This window comes from Alnus glutinosa, chromosome 11 (assembly GCF_958979055.1).
Source record: "Alnus glutinosa chromosome 11, dhAlnGlut1.1, whole genome shotgun sequence".
NCBI lineage: Eukaryota > Viridiplantae > Streptophyta > Magnoliopsida > Fagales > Betulaceae > Alnus > Alnus glutinosa.
In genome coordinates, this window is record NC_084896.1 from 23,995,459 (window position 1) to 24,018,187 (window position 22,729).

The 22,729-nt window shown below is 40.8% G+C and overlaps 1 protein-coding gene and 1 long non-coding RNA gene across 2 annotated transcripts; one reads left to right on the plus strand and one right to left on the minus strand.

The window, feature by feature from the left end:
* The first annotated feature begins 9,422 nt into the window (after positions 1-9,422).
* On the plus strand, positions 9,423-22,439 carry LOC133882185 (uncharacterized). Its single transcript, XR_009902638.1, has 3 exons — positions 9,423-10,156; positions 10,866-11,151; positions 21,918-22,439. It is a non-coding gene; the product is annotated as an uncharacterized LOC133882185 (long non-coding RNA).
* LOC133882183 (uncharacterized) lies at positions 11,890-21,555 on the minus strand. Its single transcript, XM_062321297.1, has 3 exons — positions 20,829-21,555; positions 20,630-20,690; positions 11,890-13,113 (listed from the first exon to the last, which is right to left on the minus strand). Exon 3 carries the CDS (start codon positions 13,103-13,105, stop codon positions 12,050-12,052), a length of 1,056 nt encoding a protein of 351 aa, XP_062177281.1. The 5' UTR covers positions 13,106-13,113; positions 20,630-20,690; positions 20,829-21,555; the 3' UTR covers positions 11,890-12,049.
* Positions 22,440-22,729: the final 290 nt, after the last annotated feature.

The following is a 22,729-nucleotide window of genomic DNA, read 5'->3' on the forward strand; positions in this document are numbered from 1 at the left end:
CGTAGCCCCCCAGACGTTTTGAAAAGTCATCAGCACACAGCCATAATCCCCAACCTTTGTACCCCTCTCTATGGTTCTGTTTTCTTGTTGTGACCTCATTATAGCCTTTGGGGCCATGAATGATACAGGCACACCGATAGCAAAAGACCGGCAACTTTTCATATTTGAAGGATACCCAGCAGGAGTTACCGGATATGAGCAGTGTTCTACCTCGCTCAAGAGGCTGATATAAGTTGATTGCTACTCGGACTCGGAGGTAGCGCCCTTAACCCACATCATCCTTTGCCACCGCAACATCTTCCACCACTCCCATAGTTTGACCTATTTGGGTGCCCACCGATCGATTCATTCAACCTAACGACATATTATAAATCTGAATCCATATAGCGGAACACGAGAAATCCATCTGGGATGGTGCAAGCCTCCCATCGAACTCATTTAGGATAAGAAGAGTACGATCATAGGACCATGGCCTTCCAACCATAATTTTCCGTTTGTTATTTTCCTCTTCAAACTCAAACAGCCACAAATTTTCATGCACCTCATTGAACAACACTCTATCGGCTGGTCGCCAAATATGCATAAGGATGGCTTTGAAAGCCTCCTTATTGAGTTTTTTAGGTACCCCCATCCGTCCCACAAGGCACTTGGACCCCTTAACCTGAAGCTCCTGGATCGTTTCCTCAACAATCTCAATTCTTTTTTGTTCCCCTTTCGTCAAGGGAAATCCATCCAAAGCATTCCCATTGCTTGCTGCCATTATCTCCTTCCTCTAGGAGAGAAGATTAGTTAGATGAATGGGACTGCACCACCAAAATTCTTACGCCAGCTACCGGAAGGAGAAAAAAGCTGATACTAGTGCAAACTACTCTTAGGTATACTATTTGTATAAAAATTGAGTAATGTTATTCTTTACACTCATTTATATATCATACATGTGGACATAACATGTATTTAGTGGTTTTTCTTTTTTTCTTTTTTTTTTTATTTTTCCAAAGTGGCTAACATGAGAAGTCATTTGAAACACGTCACAAGACATGCTAGCGGTATAGAAAGTGAAACATTCTTTCTTTTCATTCGACAAGCAAAAAGAGTCGTTACATCAATTGGTGTAAAATGAATATGGAAAATAGAATTACTCTTAAAGGATTATACTAGTCTACAGTAAGGACACTATACTAAGAAGCACAACAAATGCTAGGCTATTTTGCAAAGTGGAGATTTTGTCTTAATCTTATAAATATAGATAGATGAAAATTTTGATCATAAAGGCCTACAAATCTATGACTCAATTTCCCTTTCTTGCCAAACCGTACCACTCCTTTCATTGGCGATACCTTTAGCTACACGAGGTCACCATATTAAATTCTAGTTGGCGGCGGTGTCTGTCTGCATAGCTCTTTTGCCGGCTTTGTGCTGTCAACATCCTTCTCCGAATAATAGAGATTTTGTCCTTCATGTCTTGTATCATCTCTGGCCCGATGATGTATTTTTCTCCCACTTCATCCCAATATAGTGGGGATCTACATTTCTGTCCATACAACGCCTCATATGGTGCCATTCTAATAGTTGCTTGAAAACTATTGTTGTAGGCAAATTTGACTAAAGGTAAATATTTAATCTACTTACCTTTAAAGTCGAGTACATATAACCTCAACATGTCCTCCAAAATCTGGATGGTTCTCTCTGATTGACCGTCGGTTTGAGGATGATAGGCAGTGCTAATATTCAGCTTTGTTCCCAATGCGTCTTGTAAGCATTTCCAGAATCTGGAAGTAAAATGAGAATATCTATCATATACAATAGAAGCAGGCACTCCAAGCAATCTGACGATGTCTCTAATGTACATTTCAGTTAGCTTGGGCACAGAGTCGATGATGCAGAATGGAATGAAATGAGCACTTTTGGTAAGCCTATCAATCACGACTCAAATGGAATCTTGGCCACCGGGTGCTTTTGGCAAACCCACCACAAAGTCCATGGCAATTTGATCACACTTCCACTCAAGAATATTTAAAGTTGAAGAGGTCCCGTAGGTCTCTGATGTTCGGCCTTCACTTGCTGACAAACATGACATTGAGCCACGTATTCAGCAACATCTCGCTTCAAGTCATGCCACTAGAATTTCTTCTTCAAATCTTAGTGCATCTTAGTGCTTCCCGGATGAATTGTATATCGAGTTTTATGAGCTTCATCTAGAATATCTCTTCTTAACTCCACATCGTTAGGTATGACAATCCTAGCATCTCTCATTCTTAGCAAACCGTCATATGTGAGATGAAATCCAAGAGCATCGCCGCGATTAGCCTTCTCTATCAATTCTTGTAGTTCAAGATCATTTTCTTGGGCTATTTTGATCCTTTCAAAAATTAATGGATGGATAACTAGAGTTGCTAAAGCTACTTGTTCTTCTAATACGTTCAACTGGATCTCCTCCATATGCTGAGCAAGTTGATCTGGTGTGGTGATAGAATTTAGAACTCCACTGCGTGACTTTCTGCTTAACGCGTCTACTACGGCATTTGCCTTTCCCGAATGGTACATGGTGTAGCAATCGTAATCTTTGATCAGCTCCAGCCACCTTCGTTGTCTCATATCCAGTTCCTTTTGCGTGAATATATACTTAAGGCTCTTGTGGTCAATATAGATTTCGACTGTCTCTCGAAATAAGTAATGTCTCCAAATCTTCAAAGCATAGACAATTGCTGCAAGTTCTTAATCATGTGTAGGGTAGTTCTTGTCATGGTCCTTCAATTGTCTAGATGCGTAAGCGATTACCTTACCTTGCTGCATAAGCACACAACCTAGTCCTTGGAGGGATGCATCGCTATAGATAATGAATTTCTCCGATTCCCTGGCAAGGTTAGGACAGGTGCAGATACTAGCCTCTGCTTTAGCTATTGGAAACATTCTTCACATTCGTCACTCCAGATGAAACGAGCATTCTTCTTTGTTAGAGCGGTTAGAGGGCCTGAAAGCTTGGAAAAGCCTTCAACAAATCTTCGGTAGTATCCCACAAGTCCTAGGAGACTCCGAATCTCATTTACATTCGATCGTCGCTCCTAATTCATCACTGCTTCAATCTTGCTTGGGTCAACCACTACTCCATCTTTTGAGATTACGTGACCTAAGAATGAGACTTCCTTCAGCTAGAACTCGTACTTCTTGAGTTTGGCAAAGAGCTTCTTTTCACTTAGAATACTCAGCACTGTCTACAAATGCTCTTTGTGATTATTGTGGGTAGCAAAATAAACCAAGATGTTGTCTATAAACACCACTACGAACTGATCGAGGTACTTGTGAACTACCCGATTCATTAGATCCATGAACACAGAAGGTGCATTGGTCACTCCAAATGGCATAACCAGGAATTTGTAATGACCATAACGCGTACGTATCGCCGTTTTTGGTACGTTTGCTTCTTTCACCTTGAGCTGGTGATATCCCGATTGAAGGTCGATTTTAGAGAAGACAGTAGCTTCATCAGTTGGTCGAAGAGATCATTGATCCTTGGCAATGGGTACTTGTTCTTGATCGTCACTCAGTTCAGTTCACGATAATCAATGCACAAACGCAAAGATCCATCCTTTTTCGTTACAAACAAAACTGGTGCTCCCCATAGTGAGACACTAGTATGAATAAAACCCCAGTCTACAAAGTCTTCAAGTTGCTTCTTCAAGTTGCTTCTTCAACTCCTTCATTATAGAGGGAGCCATGCGGTATAGTGCATTATGGATGTGTTGAGTCCTTGGCATCAGATCGATAGTGAACTCAATTTCTCGATCAGGCGGTAATCCAGTTTTGTAACCTCCGCGAAAACGTCTGGATAGTCGCGCCCTACAGGTATATCTTCTAGCTTACGTTCTCTCTTTGGTTCAGCCTTGATATAAGCTAGAGATGCTTGCGCACCACTCCTAATGCTTCGTCTTACTTGAATTGCAGAAAGACGAGGTGGAGTGGCTCGTACTCGAGATCCACAAAATTTGAATTCTTCTTCACTTGGTGAACGAAAAATAACTTATTTCTTTCTACAGTCAATGTTAGCATAGTACTTTAACAACCAATCCATTCTTAAAATGATATCAAAACCTAATATTTGAAATACTGTTAAGTTTACACTCGAATCAATCGAGACACATGCAACACCTCCGAACAAAGGAAGAGGTCTTTGTCTAGGTGGCATGGCTTTGTCTAGACAGAACTATGCCATGTAAACAACACAAATCATATTAGGTGCATTACAAGAATCATGCAATGCACACAAGGAATTTTGTTTTAAGTCTTCTTATCTTTGTTGAAGCTTTTAGAATCCTAAATTGTTATCCTTAGACTCCAACACAAACCTAGACTTCTGAATTTCCTAACAATCCTAAAGCTAACTGCTCTAATACCATTTGTTGTGACAACCTTTTTTTTTTTTTAAAAAAATATATATATACAAACATAAAACGAGTCATCACAGTGGCACGACTACTTATCTCTCAGCCAATATATGGTACAAATCCCATAATATGTACCTGGTCAATCAGAGAAACGTCTATTTAACTATGCAGCGGAAACATAAACCTGAATAGCGAAAATCACATTTTATACATCTATCACAAAATAATTACAACAAGAGCCATTTAACATCTATCTGTTTAAGTCTTAATAACATAATATTTACATAACAAGAATGACTTACAAAGAATAAGTGACATAGGTGTCACAAGCCATATACCAAACCTATAAAACAGTGGACACCCGTGGTCCAGCAATTACGACCTGGACATGGAAGGAGGGACTTGGTTATTGGACAAAGTAAAAGAGCCACCAGTCAAAGGGAGATCCAGCAAACCAAGCTCACAAATAAAGTCTGAGAAATCTCCCATAGTAAGCGTGGAACGAGGAACACCAGCGAGCTCATTCATGAAGCGAACAACATTAAAGTCACCTCCAATGCACCATGGAATATCCCACAAATGTGAAATCCTAGATAATTCTTCCCAAAGCAGAGATCTCTCAAAGTTATCATTGGTGCTGTAAACCCATGTGAAAGCCCAAACAAATTGGTCCAAAACTGACTTGAACTTGCATGATAGCGAGAACGTGCCTATTGCCTTATCAATACATTCCACAACACGTTTGTCCCACATCAAGAGAATGCCACCAAAGGTTCCAAAAGCTGGAAGAACCACCCAACCAGTGAAAGGGCCATCCCATAAACTCCGAATAGTACCCACAGAAATAGACTCCATCTTCGTTTCTTGAAAACAAACCACATCCGGCTTCCAACTTTTCAGAAGATTGCTAATACTAGATCTCTTCCCTGCATCATTAATACCTCTAGCATTCCAACTAATAATTTTTAAAGACATAACGGAGATGAGGCCTTACCACGAGAGCGGGGTTTGGGATGTTTACTGCTGGAGTCGTAGTTAACTGAGCAATACAGATTGTTGAGTTCTCTAATACCTATGATAGAATTACAGAGTACTGGTGTAGCAATTTAAGACTTTCTTCATATCATTCTCAACATAATGGATTTGTAAATTATAGAATAACATTGGTTTGTCGATTGTCTGTAATGAACCATGCATATGAAATCAATATGCTTCTTGTTTGATGGATAAGATGCTAGAACTAAGTCCAAATGAGATTGTGAAATTTGAGTGATAGAAAGTGCGTGGTCCGAACACCAAATTCAACGCACAAGACCAAGCTTGAAAGGTGGATCGGGATCCAAGTTGTTAAAAATTACTAAACTACTAACTAAAGTAGTCCGCTGCAATGTCCAAGAGTACGAAGAACTACCAAGTTAATTGACAAATCAATTAAGAAAGAGCCATTAGAAGATTCAGAACTACGTCATGGGAATGATTTGAGTCAAATGCTTAACAAGTTTAGGAATTAAAATTCTAAGAAGAAATACACATGATGCCCCAAAACCAAGAAACCATATTTCTCTTAAAAAAATTACACCTGAAACCACTAAACTAAACCAGATCCAAAATTTACAAGACATGAAAATTCAGTAAGCAATCTGTCCTGCTTTCCATAAGATGCTACTTCCACTCATTTCTCTTCCACTTCTTTCTCTGAATTTCCATCACCCTGAATAAGAAACCGAAACATGTCTGTCCAGCCTTATTCATGATCAAATCCTAAACGACATGCATAAAAGCAACAATAGTTCAAGCTTGCCATAATCAAAACCATTCATGATACTTAAAACAAGGGAAAATTGCTGCTTCTAATGTAAGCATATGCATTGAGATAACCATGTTTATCACCTGAAACATATAAGATAACGTTAGGCAGTAAAAACAATTGAATATCAACTTTGCTACATAAGAGGTCCAAACAGTTGTTGTATACAACATTAAACTGACTTATTTTTTTAGTTTTCTTTGTACTTTTTTCAGGTATGCCATAGCTAAAATTAAGAACAACAAAATGAAACAAACAAGTTACAAAAAGTACAGCCAGCAATGCACAAAATCCAAAGATTAATTATCTCTTACAAAAAAATTTCCAAATTTTAAGCCAATAATTACCAAGCCAATATACCATAAAGGAAAGTTTACAAATTTCTGCTCCTATATGAGAAAACCAAAGCAATCTAGATAGCACAACTTTGCTGGAACCCAATGCCTAAAAAAGCCATCAAGCACCAGAGTATGAACTAGTTACACAAATTTAGTAATATTTCATGCATATCCTGAAAATTCCGCTTATATCAAACACCACCAGGATAAAGTTCAACTCGTTTAATTGTTGTACATAGATGTTGTCTTGAAAATTTCTGTGTCATACAACAAAGAGTTTCTATGGATGTACAAAAATGAGATAACATTGAATTTGGACAGAATGGAAGATCCTATATATTTTGTGCAAGGACAAGGAATCCAATTGAAAAATAGAGCACACACAATCTCATTGTCAACAAGCAACATAAGATCCATTACATCAAGCAAATATCAATTAAATATCAAATATTTAATTGATGAAGATAACTAATTTGACTAACTTCAATCTAAAACAAGACCTGTTTACCTAACTACTTAAAAACATGTGTCTTATCAAATCTAGTACCTTCCACAAATGAGCCAAGAATCCACAGGATATCAAGATCAATCATCACAGTCAAAATGATCCTCCAATCACCCTTGCCAAATTTCTGTAGCGCAATCAAAAATAATCTATTTTGCTAACAAAAAAAGTAAACCAGCTACCAAAGCCCGCAATAGATCCAATCAGATAATAGAAAATCAACGGAAAATTCAATACCCAATTTTCAACTCTTTTCTCCCTCCATTTTCCCACCAACCAAACTAAGGATAAAAAGAATCATTTTATAGTACCAAAGAAATCAAATAAAAAAGGGATAACAAACTAAAGTCATAAGCAAGACTCTTAAAGAGAAAAGAAAAACAGGAACATAAAAAACACAAATTCTGTGTTTTTCTTTCATCTTCCCCCATTTTCTCAACCATCTAATGAGGAGTAAAGAAAATTTTATTTCTTTAATGAAAAAAAAAAAAAAAAAATCTTTCTTAAAACCCTACCCTGTTCTTAGTTTAATTCAATTCTCATATGTAGATTTTGGCCAACCCCCTTTCACGGTTTATCCAAGGAAATGACAAAAATGCCAGCAACATTGAACAGAGTCTTGATCCTTGAAAAAAAATTCAGTACCCTTTTTTTAACCCACAAATTTACAAACGTTTAAACTTCTATAGAAACCAAGTGAAGTTGCATTTCTCCAAGTTGACCCAGATAACTTGCATAGTTGTTTAAATAAAATGTCCTTAGATACATCTGAGAAATAATACTTTGTTTCATTATCAACAGAACCACAATAGAATTATTTCAAATACTTGAGAAGAAGACAGTCACTCACTCAGTTTTCCCAGGGTGTCCAAGTCTCCAACATAAGTGACACAGAAGATTTGGTTTCTAGAAAATTTTTCATGTTACCATTTTGTCATGCAAACTTCCAAAAGAGAAAGAAATGAAGCAAACTTGATGAAAATTACGGCAGATCCATGTTCTAAATCTGCCTTACAGTAGATCCAACAGAAAATGACTCATAAACTAAAGGTAGAAACTTTGAAAAATCCAAAGGCTAAACTAAAACCCAACATATAAAAAATACAACAAAAGACTAAACTTTAGCACCAAACAACTATATATGGTGCTCTGATGGGTGGCGAAAATCATGAAAAGAGAGAAGCAGAAAACTTACAACAAGAAAACGGCGAGAGAGAGAGGGGGGGGGGGGGGGGGGGGAGGGTGCTCCGATGGCTGGCGGTCGGTGGGTCTTGGTGGCCAGCGCTTCTTCGATAGAAAAGATAAATGAAGCCGGTGCTCTGATGGGTGGGGGTAGCTACCGATGCTAGAAATGGGGGAGATTTAGGTCAGAAATGAGGGAAATGGTCACCGGAACTGTGGGAGCCCAAATCTCAGCCAACTTTGTCCTTCTAATTTTACAGAAAAAAGGCATAAACTCACACCATTATTTGCATTTTCAAAAGGTAAGATAAAAAAAATACAAAAAAAAAAAAAAAAAAAAACTAAGAAAACCTTACGGTGGATGGGCTCATCGGTGGTGGTGGTGGTTCGGCTGGGGCTGCTCGTGGCGGTACGGTGGTTGAGTCGTCGGATTCGTCGGAGCCGAACCGGAGATAGAGAACGCACGGTGACATACTGGTGGCGGGCTTGCAGTTGATTTCACGGTGGGGTTAAGGAGAGGAGATGGAGAGAGGCAGGGAAATATTTGGAAGGAAAATGATTTGGGGAAGAAAATGAGTATAAACATCGGACGCTGGATAGTTTTCAAAATTGTGATTTTTTTTATTATTAAAAGCCAAGAAGCCCTTTCCACGTAGGAAAGGGCCGGGCAGGGAACGGTTAAACGTCCCCTGCCTATCATTACTCCAACGGATTAGGCTTAGTTAAGCGAGTAATGATAGGCAGGGGATTCTTACGTGGAAAGGGCCTTTTGGCTTTTAATAAAAAAATGTCGAGAAGGAGGAGTCCGAACTTAGGAGAGCCTGGGATTCGAGAACTTGCGGGCCAGCGTCACTAGAAGGACGGGCCTATTCCAGGATGGAAGGACAGCTCTGAAGAGGGGAAGAAGCAGGAATAAAACCCAAAGCAGAAGGCTGGCCCAAAGAAGAAGAGCCAGTTCTAAAATCAGTGGGAGCCCAAAGTTGTGCCTGGCCCAAGGAGAGGCCACGGTTTGATCCAGAAGAAACCACCGAAGCCCTCTTATCAAACCCACGCGCCTTTTTTCTCCAGATTTGGGTTACACGTGGTGTTTTCCAGCTCACGTCTCTCACACCCCGCCCATCCACAATAATGCGTAAATTGCTACCAAGGAGAGGTCGACAGCTGTCCTTGAGGGACTTGAGGATTTTCCAAGCAGGAAAAAAGACTGCCCCAACCTTTTTGCTACCTCCCCAATTGTCTCTATGCCGACGCTGGTTCCAGCGAATGTGTGATATGGGCGAGAATGAGAATTTGAACGGTAAGCCACGTTCTTCTTGCTCATACCGAATTGTGTACGTTGATTTGTCCTCACGTCTGGTGCTGGTTTTGTCCTGTTCTGGCCATCCTCCATAGAGGCTGCATACGAGCTTGGCATCGCACCAGAACCAGTAGCAAGAGCTGCCGGAGGGAACTGAGTTCCGGTGCTAAGAGTTAGCACTGCCGCTACTGTTTTATACTTGGAAAGCTTTCCAACCGCCATAGACGCTGTAACTGAGCTCGTAGTAGAACCAAGGGCAGAAGTGCATGTGGTTTAACCGCCGGAATAATCTGAGAGACTGACTTGCCAATGCAGGGATCTCCATGAAACGTCGGAGGAATCTATTTCACGGTGAGATATGGTGCCAACAGGAAACGAAGCACCTTCCCAAAGCCACACCATCCCCACTTCTCTTTGCCTTCAGGGAGTAGAATAAACCCCCGCCTCCCTCCTCCACTGCACTCTTCGATAGCCAAGTCCCATGGATGTTGAAGCTACTTTGACAGAGGAAGACACTGCATGCGGTCCTGATTTTCCGAAAGAAGCCCTTGCTATTAACTGAGCTTGCCACCTCCTCTATCGTCAACAGGAGCCAGAAAATGCCTTCATGACCCAAACGAACAGAGCGGACAGAGCCTAACCTGAGTATGTTTAAGGAAATTTTTGTGCTTTCAATTTGTCAATGGGATATTCTGATTTCTATTGAAAGGTTAAATTGTTGAAAGAAATTGAAAGGATGTAATTAGCTGCTTGTGCTTGAGACGAGCTTATGCAGTCTTATGTTGTTTTATCACCATAGCTTGAAAGTTTTGTGGAATGTGGTGAGGGAAGTTTTTGATTTGCCAGTAGAATGTCGTGGCTTCTAATTAAAGCTAGGCTTTGTGTGTATGGGGTTTGGCTTTCTCTCTCTCCCTCTCTACAAGAAGACTGGTAGAAGTTATATGATGTGCTAATGGCGAGCTTTGTTTCACAATGAAATATTTTTTCGTGAACTGCAGATATGATAGTTTTGGAAGTTGTCAGGCAAAATTTGTATCATGGGATTTATTTTGTGTAATGTAGAATATTCAGAACCTATCATATAAAAGCAAATATTTAAGAATAATGACTGTCTTACTGTTTGCATCCCTGTCCCCATTGGACCTTGCAAACTAAATAGAGTCCCTTATTAATTTTGATTGGTTATGAGTTGGCTTTTGCTTTATCCCAATAGATGAGTGATAATTTTTTTAAATTATCATCTAATACTTTTGATTTTGTTGCACCAGTTAATTTTCTGATATTCTTCACACCTTTAGTGACTGACTAAACGTTTTTGTTGCCTTTTTGTGTTTAAAAATTATGAAATGGATAGATGTCTCAAGAGGCAGCCTCTTCATGCTGGAATGGATTTTATGCATATGATGACCAAGTTAAGGCCCATTGTTCACACATTTTTAAAAGAAGCAAGTGAGATGTATATTTATACAATGGGTGACCGGGCCTATGCGTTGGAAATGGCTAAGCTGCTTGATCCTCAAAGAGAGTACTTCAGTGCTAGAGTGATTTCACGAGATGATGGCACCCATAGACATCAAAAGGGTCTTGATGTCGTGCTGGGGCAAGAAAGTTCAGTTCTGATTCTTGATGATACAGAAAATGTAAGTACATTTGCAATCAGCTTACCTTTATATTTGCTTAACCAGACTACTTATAGTTGTTTATGGTCAACGATGCACTGTTAAAGAAATCAGCTGTTAGAGGGTTTTAGGGACCGAAAAGTGGTATGTTAACCTCGATGAGGTAGTATGATTTTAGTTGAAGAGTGTTGCACACAAAATTCACTGTCCAAAGATAAAAAGTAAAAGTTTTAACAAAGATAAGGAAAACTACTTATCTGCATATGAGCAGCTATACCATATTGATCTTCCTTTTCTGAATGAGGACAGCTATGCCTTGCGCTGCAATCGTGAGCTGTAGCTTTGAATGCCCCATTGTGATCTTTCCTTTCCTTTCTTGATAGTGAACTAGCTGTGCAATCACAGATTGATGTATCACAATCTGTGATTGCGTAATTGCTGGAGTGTTGCTGTACCAGTGTATGATATGGACTAGTGTCATGAGCTATCATGTTGGCTGGAATACATGTGGCCGTGTCTCTTGTCTTTAACTCTAAGTCAGTGACACGGGGAGCACATGTGGCAGCATCTAATTGAATCTAGACTTTAACTCCTTTTCATGCCTTACTAATTGAGCTCTATAAAATAATTAAAGGATTAACTTAGCTCAGATAGTACTTAATGGGTGGCACAGTAATTACTTTCTTTTTTTTTTTTTTTAAAAAAAAACTATTTTTTTACTAGCCAAGATTTGATGAAAGAATCAGTCTTCTCTTTGTTTATTATAGAAGTAAGAAATCAAGTCTATTACAGAGTCGAGTTTATATGACTATCTGCTCTATCTTCCGTATTAGAAATCAAAAATCAAGTCTATTACAAAATTGAGCTTATAACTATCTGCGCTATCTTCCTTCTTGTAAAACTCGAATCAAGTACTCTATTACAGAGTTGAGCTTCCCAGGATCCCCTTTCCTTTATCCTTCATTCTCCCCTGCAGTGCATTATGGCCTGCCCTTGAACTTTTAAGACAGACAGACAGCTCGTCCTTCCCCACTAGCTCCATTACGTCACCCATCTTCGTGAAAAGATTTCTGAGCGTGAATACACCATACTCTTCTACATTAAGAGACCGCTCGAAACGCTTCTGGTACTCAGACTTAACTTGTTTCAGGGACAGGCGTCCTTCTGAGCCTTCCAGCATTTTTACTAACTGCCCCTTTAGACCATTTAGGTCTCCCGGTTGTACCCGCATAGTAGATTCCATCTGATCATCAGAAGAAACAGTATCGACCCTCGGGTTCAAAAAGATTTGTGACATCCCCCTCTCCCTAAATGAAAGTGCATCCTTATCATTCAAACCTGCAACGTCGGCTGCTCCTCCAACCTTGGTGGGGCTAACGAGGCCTCGCCCACAAGCCACACTAGGCCAGTCCCAAACAAACTTAGCAGCATTAGTGAGGGCAGCTGAAGCACCTTCTGGTGTAACAAGGATTATATTATATCCACGTTGATCAAGTATGTGAAGAGCCGCAGAAAAATCTACATCCCCAGAGATCAACATGATCGAAGAAGGTGGAGGGTTGTCAAGGGCAAAAAGAAACATGTCGACCAAAATAGCTCTGTCAGCAGCATCCTTTCCCACATTTGGAACATCTATGAGTGTGACACCACTTTTCTGAAGGCCCTTTGTGTGTCGCTGGGGTAATTCACTAAAATTCCCATAGGCAGAAAACGTTATAACTTTTTTAATTTGAGGGTTAGTCCGCAAAGCTGCCCTCTTAATATTAACTGCTACGGCTTCAGAGGAGAGTCTTCTAGGAAGACAACAATTCTCAATGTCCCAAAGGATAGAGACAGGACCATATGAGGTGATTAGACTTTGATGGCTTAGAGAAAGTTCAGACATATTCATGTTTAAATCCGCTATATGTGTGGCCTTTTCTTCAGAGGATTCTGAAGAGACTATCGATGTTGATGAGTTTGGATTAGCCATCATTAAGGTTCCTGCACATGGTGGAAAGCAGAAAATGTAAGTGAATACATATGGAAGTATCTCAAAACAACTCTAGGCAGCACTAGTGCACATGTCAGGGGAAAAAATCGATGTGGCCATTCAAACATCTAAAAATCAGTGCTGCTGAACCAGTCACTTGACAAGGCTTACACCGAATGGCTGAGCTCAATTCTACTACACAACACCACAGAAAAATCTGGCAAAAAAAAAGAAAGCTACTTGCTTTACTGCAGATATAGCAACTACGTTACCAACATAAGAAGATCAAGGCTTAGATACTTTTATATCACTCCGGACAAATACTTATACGTCCCTAATTCAATTAATTGCCTCGATCCTCAATAAGCACACCAACAACTTCAGAATGAAGGAAAAAGATATCAACATGTGATTTATTCACAGAATCCCAATTGACATAGATTTGATGTCACAGCCCAAGTGTTTTTTTTTTATTGTTTTATTTTATTGAGATTCCTTGCATTTGCTTACCAAATTTAGTTAAGTTTAATGGGTTGGGTTACCAAAGTAGATAAGAGAAGCATAATTATTCAATTCACTAAAATTCATGTTTCTCCACCACAATAAACTTTTAACCAAATTAGAAAATCTCAAATCACTGTATAATTGGAAACAAGGATGCTGAATACCTGGAAATTTCAAGCCATTAAAAAAATTAGATAAATAAATACTACAAAGAGATTCAAAGATGGCATTTTCAACCCAAACAATACGTAGACAACTAGCTTTTATTCTTTGATACTAAATTGAAAACTAGGAAATAAAGTCCAATTAAGAAATTATTATTCAGCAAATACCTTAGAATAAAAGAACATACAAATTTAGGCTCGTGGCTAAAGGGCATTTCAAGAACCTCAGAAATTGTTTGTTCCTTGTTTCTAGATGAAATCTGCATAATTTGTTGTAATGTGTTCTGTTTTGTTTGATTGGTTGAGTTACTGATCTGTAGCTGATGTCCTGTGTTCGAGTGCTTGGTTTTATTTTGCTGAGACTTGGGCCTTGGTTGGTTTGTTGGTTGGTCTTTTTTGTTTTCTGCCCCTTTTGAGGTTGCAGGTTGGTTGTTGGGGTTTGCCTTGTATTCTGGCCTTAGGTGTTGTTTTCTGGTTGGGATGGTGTTCCAGTTTTGTTTTCTGGAGTGTAGCTTGATTGTTGGTGGATGAAAGCTTTTATTCATCGAAAAAACAAAAAAAATTATGTAATAGTTCATGTCGATTTCACCAAAAATATTGGTAAAAAAACCTATTTATTTATTAAACCCAATTCGTCAATTACTCAAACTACACAACACAAGTCTAGATTCTAAAACTTCTCTTTTTCTTATTGCGTTTTCTCAGCAAACAAAACAATCCCACAAAACAACAAGATAGGATACAGTCCTTCCCTCTACGCGTTTTCTCTCTGAAAACCTACGGGTGAAGTTGTTGACCTCTAGTCCAGTTTCGTGACTGAATTTAGAGTTTTTCTGGTTTCTCGGTGTCATATTGGGTAAGGAATACAGTTGTTTGACGATAGATGGCGGAGGAGTTGTCGGAAAGGTGGGGAAAGTTCTCTCTTATTGAGATAGAGAATGAAGGGGTATCAATGCAGATCTCGGAAACTGCACCTATGGTGCATAGAGGGAAGGTGTGTTTGGTAGGCAAACTGTTGGCGGATCGTATAGTTCCTAAATATTATTTTCGGGCTCCGTTGATAAGGATATGGTGTCCAGTGGGCGCTATAACTTTTCAGATTATTGGTGGTAACATGTTCATTGCAGAATTTGAGGAAGAGGGTGATAAAATAAGAATCCTGGGGGTAGACCATGGATCTTTGATGGAAATTGGTTGCTTTGGCTGAGTTTGATGGTTTCACTCCCCCGGCGGAGATGCAGTTCGAGCATGCGTCATTTTGGGTGCGTATGTATAACCTTCCATTGGCGTGCATGGGAAAGGAAGCCGGGGAGAAAATTGGGGCCTTGGTGGGAGTCGTGGAGGAAGTTGACGTCCATGACACGGAGCCGGGATGGGGAGAATATCTCAAAGTCAAAATCCGAGTGAATCTTACTACTCCATTGGCTCGTGGAAGCATGCTGCATGTCACCGGGAGGTCAATATGGATAGCGTTCAAATATGAAAAGTTACCCAATTTTTGCTTCAGGTGCGGGGTTATTTTGCATGGACGGAGAGGATGTGATAATGAAGGAAACCGTCGTAGCCCTGGACCGGAGGGGGATCCTTATGGGCCCTGGTTACGAGTTTCTTTTCCTATTCGACGAGGGAGCTGGAGGGATGCATGGTCTGATAGAAACCGTTGGGGAGGTGATGACGGCGATAGTCAGAAAGTAAGCTGCCAGGAATATTGGGATGGAGAACCTGGTGGAGGAAGGGTCGACGGGAGGCGGTGCATCCGGTAGTACGGGCGAAAACCCTAGCATACAGGGGGAGAAGCCGCTCATGAATTCAGAGCAAAAATCACGGAATGGAGTTAATGACAAAGGTAATTCCCATGTAGAGCCATTGAAGTCGGCTAACGGATCCCATATGGTGCGGCATGAGTTAAGGGAGCCGTTTCCTTTGGAAGGTTGGGATGAGACGGACCCGTTGGGAATCAAAACATTAAATGGCCCGGTCTCGAGTGAAAATGGAAATTTGGCTATAAATGGAAGTGTCGCTGAGAAGGAACGGAAGTTGGGGAGTGGGTCCGGAATGGAGATTTTCTATTTTGGAAAGTCAGTGTTTGGGGGATATGGTGAGTCGACAAAGTCTAAATCGGGTAAGTTACCCCAAAAGTACATGGGCCAATGGGATTCGGGCTTGAACAAGATGGTATGGACTAGCCTGCAGGTGAGTGAAGCTATCCAGCTTGAGAAGGACCCGATTACAAACACGTACTTCCCACTGTCGAAAAAGAAGACATGCAGAGTGAGAATGTGGAGGATTATCATCCACAGAAGGGAGCATTGACAAAACATGCACGACTGAGGGCAAAGAAGAATCAAATTCAGATTTCTGAAATTAAGAAGCCGGTAACTAAACGTACTCGGGCTTCACCGGGACTGGGAAAAGCTACTGAATCCCGTAGCGGGGTGATTGGAAAGCGGAAGTTGGGGGATGAAGATGAAGATGTTATGGAGGAGCAGACAAAGAAGGGTAGGAAAGCTATTCTCCATATCCAAGATGATCATATGGTCCAGGCGGAGGTTGGTTGCCAGCCCCGCCGTCCGCAATGATAGCCCTAAGCTGGAACTGCCGGGGGCTTGGGAACCTCCGGACAGTTCGGTCCCTTCGCCATTTGGTGAAGATAAAGCGTCCAAACTTGGTTTTTCTTATGGAAACCAAGATTATGTAGGGGAAGGCTGATGCTATTCGAATAAAGCTTGGGTTTGATCACTGTTTTGTGGTGGATTGCCACGGCAAGAGTGGGGGATTAATGCTGTTATGGAAGAAATCTTCGATGGTGGAAATTCAAAACTTCAGCCGTAGACACATTAATGCTGTGATACGAAGCATGACTGATTCCTCCCAGTGGAAATTTACTGGTTTCTACGGTCACCCGGAGACTGCTAAGCGGGGGGAGTCGTGGGCGTTGCTTCGACATTTGGCCAAGCTTGATCCAGTTCCTTGGATGTGCTTAGGTGATTTCGATGAAATCACCTTAGCTGCCGAAAAAACTAGTCAGACAATCAGACCTCGAGCCCAGATGAGGGCTTTCTAGAGTGCCTTGACAGATAGCAGGTTGGCTGATTTGGGGTATGTGGGGCCAAAATATACGTGGAGGAACGGGAGGCAGGGCAATGAATTCTCTAGAGAACGGCTAGATAGGGCGGTGGCAAACGTGGAGTGGTGCACTATGTTTAACATGGTACAGGTGGAAGTACTGGTGCAACCTGTCTCAGACCACAATCCGGTCACGGTTACTATGTCTCATTCCAATGATCGAATATGGAAGAAAAATAAGGTGTTCCGTTATGAAGCTGGTTGGGCCAAGAATAAGGAGAGGGAGGCGTTATCAAACAAGTTTGGAGAGCAAAGCAAATTACAGAATGTCCACGGCAAACTGTTAAAGGTAACCTTAACGGTTGTAGGAGGGCTCTAAAACAGTGGGTGCGCAAACAAACGAATTCAGGGGATCTTTTGATTCAGGAAAAGTTGCAGGAGCTCCACCATCTACAAATGTTTGGGAACACCGAGTCCCTGGAAGCTGGACATCCACTAAAAGAGGAGTTGCACGCTCTCCTTGAACAAGAAGATATGAAGTGGAGACAAAGGGCAAAAGAAACTTGGTAGCAGTTGGGCGACAGAAACACAAAATACTTCCATTCCTGTGCCACTCAGAGAAATCAAAGGGCTCAAATAATGAAAATAAAGATAAGGCTGGGAGGTGGTGCTACTCCCAGGAGGACATTGAGGCTGCCTTTATAGGCTACTTTACGGAGCTTTTCATAGCAGGGAAAGATATGGATATGGATGACTGCTAGCAGCTATTGACAAGAAGGTGACTCAGGAGATGAACCAGACCCTAATGGCAGAATTCACAGTTGAAGAGATTTCCTCTGCCATGAATTAGATGCCCCCGGGACCAGACGGATTCTCAGCATGCTTCTACCAATCCAACTCGGCCACGATCCATGTTGATGTATGCTCGGCTGTACTTAAATTTTTGAACACTGGAGTGATGGATACCATGATCAATTCTACTCATATTGCACTTATTCCTAAGGTGCAAAGCCCGGTTAGTGTGATTGAGTTTAGGCCAATAAGTTTGTGTAATGTGATTTACAAACTGATCTCAAAAGTGCTAGCTAACCGGCTCAAGGTATTTTTGCCAAATATTATTTCATGTGCGCAGAGTGCATTCATTCCGGGTAGGCTAATTACTGATAACAACATTGCTGCCTTTGAAACTATGCATACGATGCAGACAAAAATGTGGAGCAAGGCGGGGTATATGGGCGTTAAGTTGGACATGAGCAAAGCCTACGACAAGATTGAATTCCAATTCTTGGAGGCAGCAATGATCAAATTGGGCTTTGAAGCACGTTGGGTTCATTTGGTGATGAAATGTGTTACATCTGTGCGGTATTCTGTGATAGTTAATGGCCATCCAGTGGGGAATATAACACCGTCAAGAGGCATAAGACAAGGGGACCTGATATCACCGTACCTCTTCTTATTGTGTGCAGAAGGCCTTAGTGCTTTGCTTGGTAAAGCTGAGGAGAAAGGTGTTATTTCGGGAGTGCCAACCTCCCCAAAAGGCCTAAAGATAAGTCATCTTCTATTTGCGAATGACAGCATCCTTTTCTGTAAGTCAAACTTAGTGGAATGGCGAAGGCTAATGCAGCTTCTCGGGAGATATGAACAAGCATCGGGGCAGAAAATAAATATTCAGAAAACGTCAATTTTCTTTAGCCGGAATACAAGCCAAGATCGAAGGCAGGAAATCCTCTAACTTTCGGGCTTAACAGAAACTCACCGTATTGATGCATATTTGGGACTGCCTACTTTTGTGGGAAAATCACGAAACCAAGCCTTCTGTTATATTAAGGATCAGGTACAGAAACGTTTGACAAACTGGAAGGTAAACTTCATTTCTCAGGCAGGCAAAGAAGTCTTGTTGAAGGCGGTAGTGCAAGCCATCCCTACATATTGTACGGGTGTCTTCTAGTTACCCGTGGCGCTTTGTAAGGAGATCAATGCTATGATGCAAGGCTTTTGGTGGAGTCACATGTCCAAGACGTCCAAAATTCATTGGATGAGCTGGGAAAGGATGGGACGGTCGAAATCAAATGGCAGATTAGGCTTTGGAGACTTGGTTATTTTTAACCAAGCTCTTTTAGCAAAACAAGGGTGGCGCCTTATTCAGCACCCTAATTCGTTAATTGCTAGGATCATTCAAGCAAAATACCATCCAAACTCCTCTTTTTTGGAAGTCCAGGTGGGTTCTCGAGCCTTTTTTGTCTGGAGAAGGCTCTGTAATGCCAGGGAATTGCTAAATCAGGGCCTAATATGGAGAGTTGGAGATGGTCGATCGATTACAATGTGGAACACTCGCTGGTTGCCAACCCCTATAACGCATTCTGTACAATCTCTCCCGCGGTTGCTAGACAAAAACTCTATGGTAGTGGAGTTAATAGATTACAGACATGGAGTTTGGAAGAGGGAGATTATCTCGGAGATTTTCATGCCCGAAGAAGCTCAGGTCATCGAGAATATTCCTCTGAGTCCATGCCTCCCCCCGGATAGACTGATATGGGAGGAGACCAAAGATGGCCAATTTTCCGTTCAAAGCGCTTATCACCTGGGAATACAAATGCGCGGAGTATATGGAGGGCAGAGTTCAATAAAGGCCAAGGATACGGGTCTGTGGAAGTTCATGTGGTCATTGAATGTTCCAAATCAGGCAAAAATTTTCACTTGGCGAGCATGTCATGACATTTTACCTACCAGAGTGAACCTTCACAAGCGGAAAGTGGTGGAGGACAACCTATGTCCTTGCTGTAAGATAGAGACTGAAACGGTCATCCATGCTCTTTGGTCCTGCCCGGCAGCCCAGGATGTGTGGGGGAACGCGGGGTCAAGGTTCCAGAAATGTAGCAATGCATCTAATTCTTTTGCTATGTTACTAGATGAATTTATGTATCGATTTTCCAAGGAAGAGGTGGAGGTTTTAGTCGTTACTGCTAGACGAATTTGGCTCAGAAGAAATGCTTTGATTTTCGAAGGGATCTTTCGGCATCCTGCAGAAGTATTTATAGGGGCCGTGTCAACTTTGGAGGAGTTTAAAAGATGTAATCGTATGGAGTTGACGGCGATGGATAGTAATAATCTGCCCTCTATGGCAATACAACAAAAATGGCAACCCCCTCCATCTGGTATCATCAAGATAAATTGGGATGCAGCTATCAATGTTAAGGAGGGCTGTATTGGCTTGGGAGTTGTAGCAAGAGACTGTAGGGGTGTGTTCCTTGGAGCGCAATGTGGCAAACCATAGTTGTGGATGCAAAGACTGCTGAAGTAATGGCAGCCCTTTGGGCGGTTCTGTTTAGCAAAGCAGAGGGCTTCCAAGAGGTTATTTTTGAGGGGGACTCAGCACAGGTGGTTGCAAAAATCTCCTCCTCCCCCCCATACTTATCCAAGAATGGCCAATTTACGGAAAGCATATACCAGGAAATCCAAGGGTTCCGGATGGCTAAGATTGTCCATGTCAACCGGGAATGCAATAGTGCGGCGCATGTGATAGCAAAGGAGGCAGCAAACCACAAACTGGCAGAGATTTGGTTACAGGAAAGTCCAGAATGTATTTCTAGTATCATTGTTTGAGAACGCCTGTGTCCCTAGATTCCAGTTTTTTGGGTTCAAGTTTATGTTTGTTTTGACCATGTCAATGAGATGATAAGTACTCAATCCCACAAAACAAAAGCGTCTAAAATCCCAAGAACCAATTTCCCAGTTGGAAATTTTGATTCGAAATATAACATCAAAGAGAAATAAACAATCGAACGAAAGGTACCCAATATGAATCCAGCGCTAGCTCCTCCGCTCCAGTCCCAGAACACCACGACACTTAGATCCTGAAGAACAAGCAAAAGGGTTAGTGATCTAATCAAAGAGAGATCTAATTTAACAAAAGAGAATAGAAAATAATTTAATGGTGCGAGACACACACCCACAGAGAGAGAGAGAGAGAGAGAGAGAGAGAGAGAGAGAACCTGGGCAACAAAGGAAGAAGCTTTTGATTACGGTGTATCTGGGAATTTTCCAGACAAAAAAGTGAGTCTTTGGAACTGAGCGATTTTACTAGATTAGGGACTAAACTTTGAAGCTGAAGCCCGAGAAGAGAGAAAGAGAGAGAGACAGAGACAGAGAGAGAGAAATATGCGCGTATGTATAATTTCAAAACGAATGAGTCGACCGTTGCTTGTTTTAAATTTTAGAGTTTTAGGACAGAGTTTACCAATATGCGCTTACCTAAGCCTAATCCGTTGAATGGAACTAATTTATAAGCAAAGCCAAACACAGCCGTGAGCATATTCTACCAATCCTTTACAAACTATCCATCCCTACACTCGTGAATATTTCATAACATATTGCGACCCAATCACGTATCGCCATGTCGCTGGAAAGAATAGGCCAAGAAAAGCAAATATTTAAGAATAATGACAATTTGTCAATGGGATATTCTGATTTGAAGTGATTTCTATTGAAAGGTAAAATTGTTCATAGAAACTGAAAGGATGTAATTAGCTGCTTGCCCCTTTTTTCTTTTTGAGGTTAGTTTTTGATTTGCCAGCAGAATGTCGTGGCTTCTGATTAAAGCTAGGCTTTGTGTCTCTGGGGTTTGGCTTTCTCTCTCTCCCTCTCTACAAGAAGACTGGTAGAAGTTATATGATGTGCTAATGGCGAGCTTTGTTTCACAATGAAATATATTTTCGTGAACTGCAGATATGATAGTTTTGGAAGTTGTCAGGCAAAATTTGTATCATGGGATTTATTTTGTGTAATGTAGAATATTCAGAACCTATCATATAAAAGCAAATATTTAAGAATAATGACTGTCTTACTGTTTGCATCCCTGTCCCCATTGGACCTTGCAAACTAAATAGAGGCCCTTATTAATTTTGATTGGTTATGAGTTGGCTTTTGCTTTATCCCAATAGATGAGTGATAATTTTTCTAAATTATCATCTAATACTTTTGATTTTGTTGCACCAGTTAATTTTCTGATATTCTTCACACCTTTAGTGACTGACTAAACGTTCTTGTTGCCTTTTTGTGTTTAAAAATTATGAAATGGATAGATGTCTCAAGAGGCAGCCTCTTCATGCTGGAATGGATTTTATGCATATGATGACCAAGTTAAGGCCCATTGTTCACACATTTTTAAAAGAAGCAAGTGAGATGTATATTTATACAATGGGTGACCGGGCCTATGCGTTGGAAATGGCTAAGCTGCTTGATCCTCAAAGAGAGTACTTCAGTGCTAGAGTGATTTCACGAGATGATGGCACCCATAGACATCAAAAGGGTCTTGATGTCGTGCTGGGGCAAGAAAGTGCAGTTCTGATTCTTGATGATACAGAAAATATTTGCAATCAGCTTACCTTTATATTTGCTTAATCAGACTACTTATAGTTGTTTATGGTTCTTGATTTGAGTTGAAGAGTGTTGCACACAAAAGTCCAAAGATAAAAAGAAAAAGTTTTAACAAAGATAAAGAAAACTACTTATCTGCATATGAGCAGCTATACCATATTGATCTTCCTTTTCTAAATGAGGACAGCTATGCCTTGCGCTGCAATTGTGAGCTGTAGCTTTGAATGCCCCATTGTGATCTTTCCTTTTCTTTCTTGATAGTGAACCAGCTGTGCAATAACATACTGATGTATCACAATCTGTGATTGTGTAATTGCTGGAGTGTTGCTGTACCAGTGTATGATATGGACTAGTGTCATGAGCTATCATGTTGGCTGGAGTACATGTGGCCGTGTCTCTTGTCTTTAACTCTAAGTCAGTGACACGGGGAGCACATGTGGCAGCATCTAATTGAATCTAGACTTTAACTCTTTTTCATGCTTTACTAATTGAGCGCTATAAAATAATTAAATGATTA

Excerpts from the sequence above, each read along its gene's own strand:
- LOC133882183 (XM_062321297.1), bottom strand. The coding sequence starts at position 13,105 with ATGATGGCTAATCCAAACTCATCAACATCGATAGTCTCTTCAGAATCC.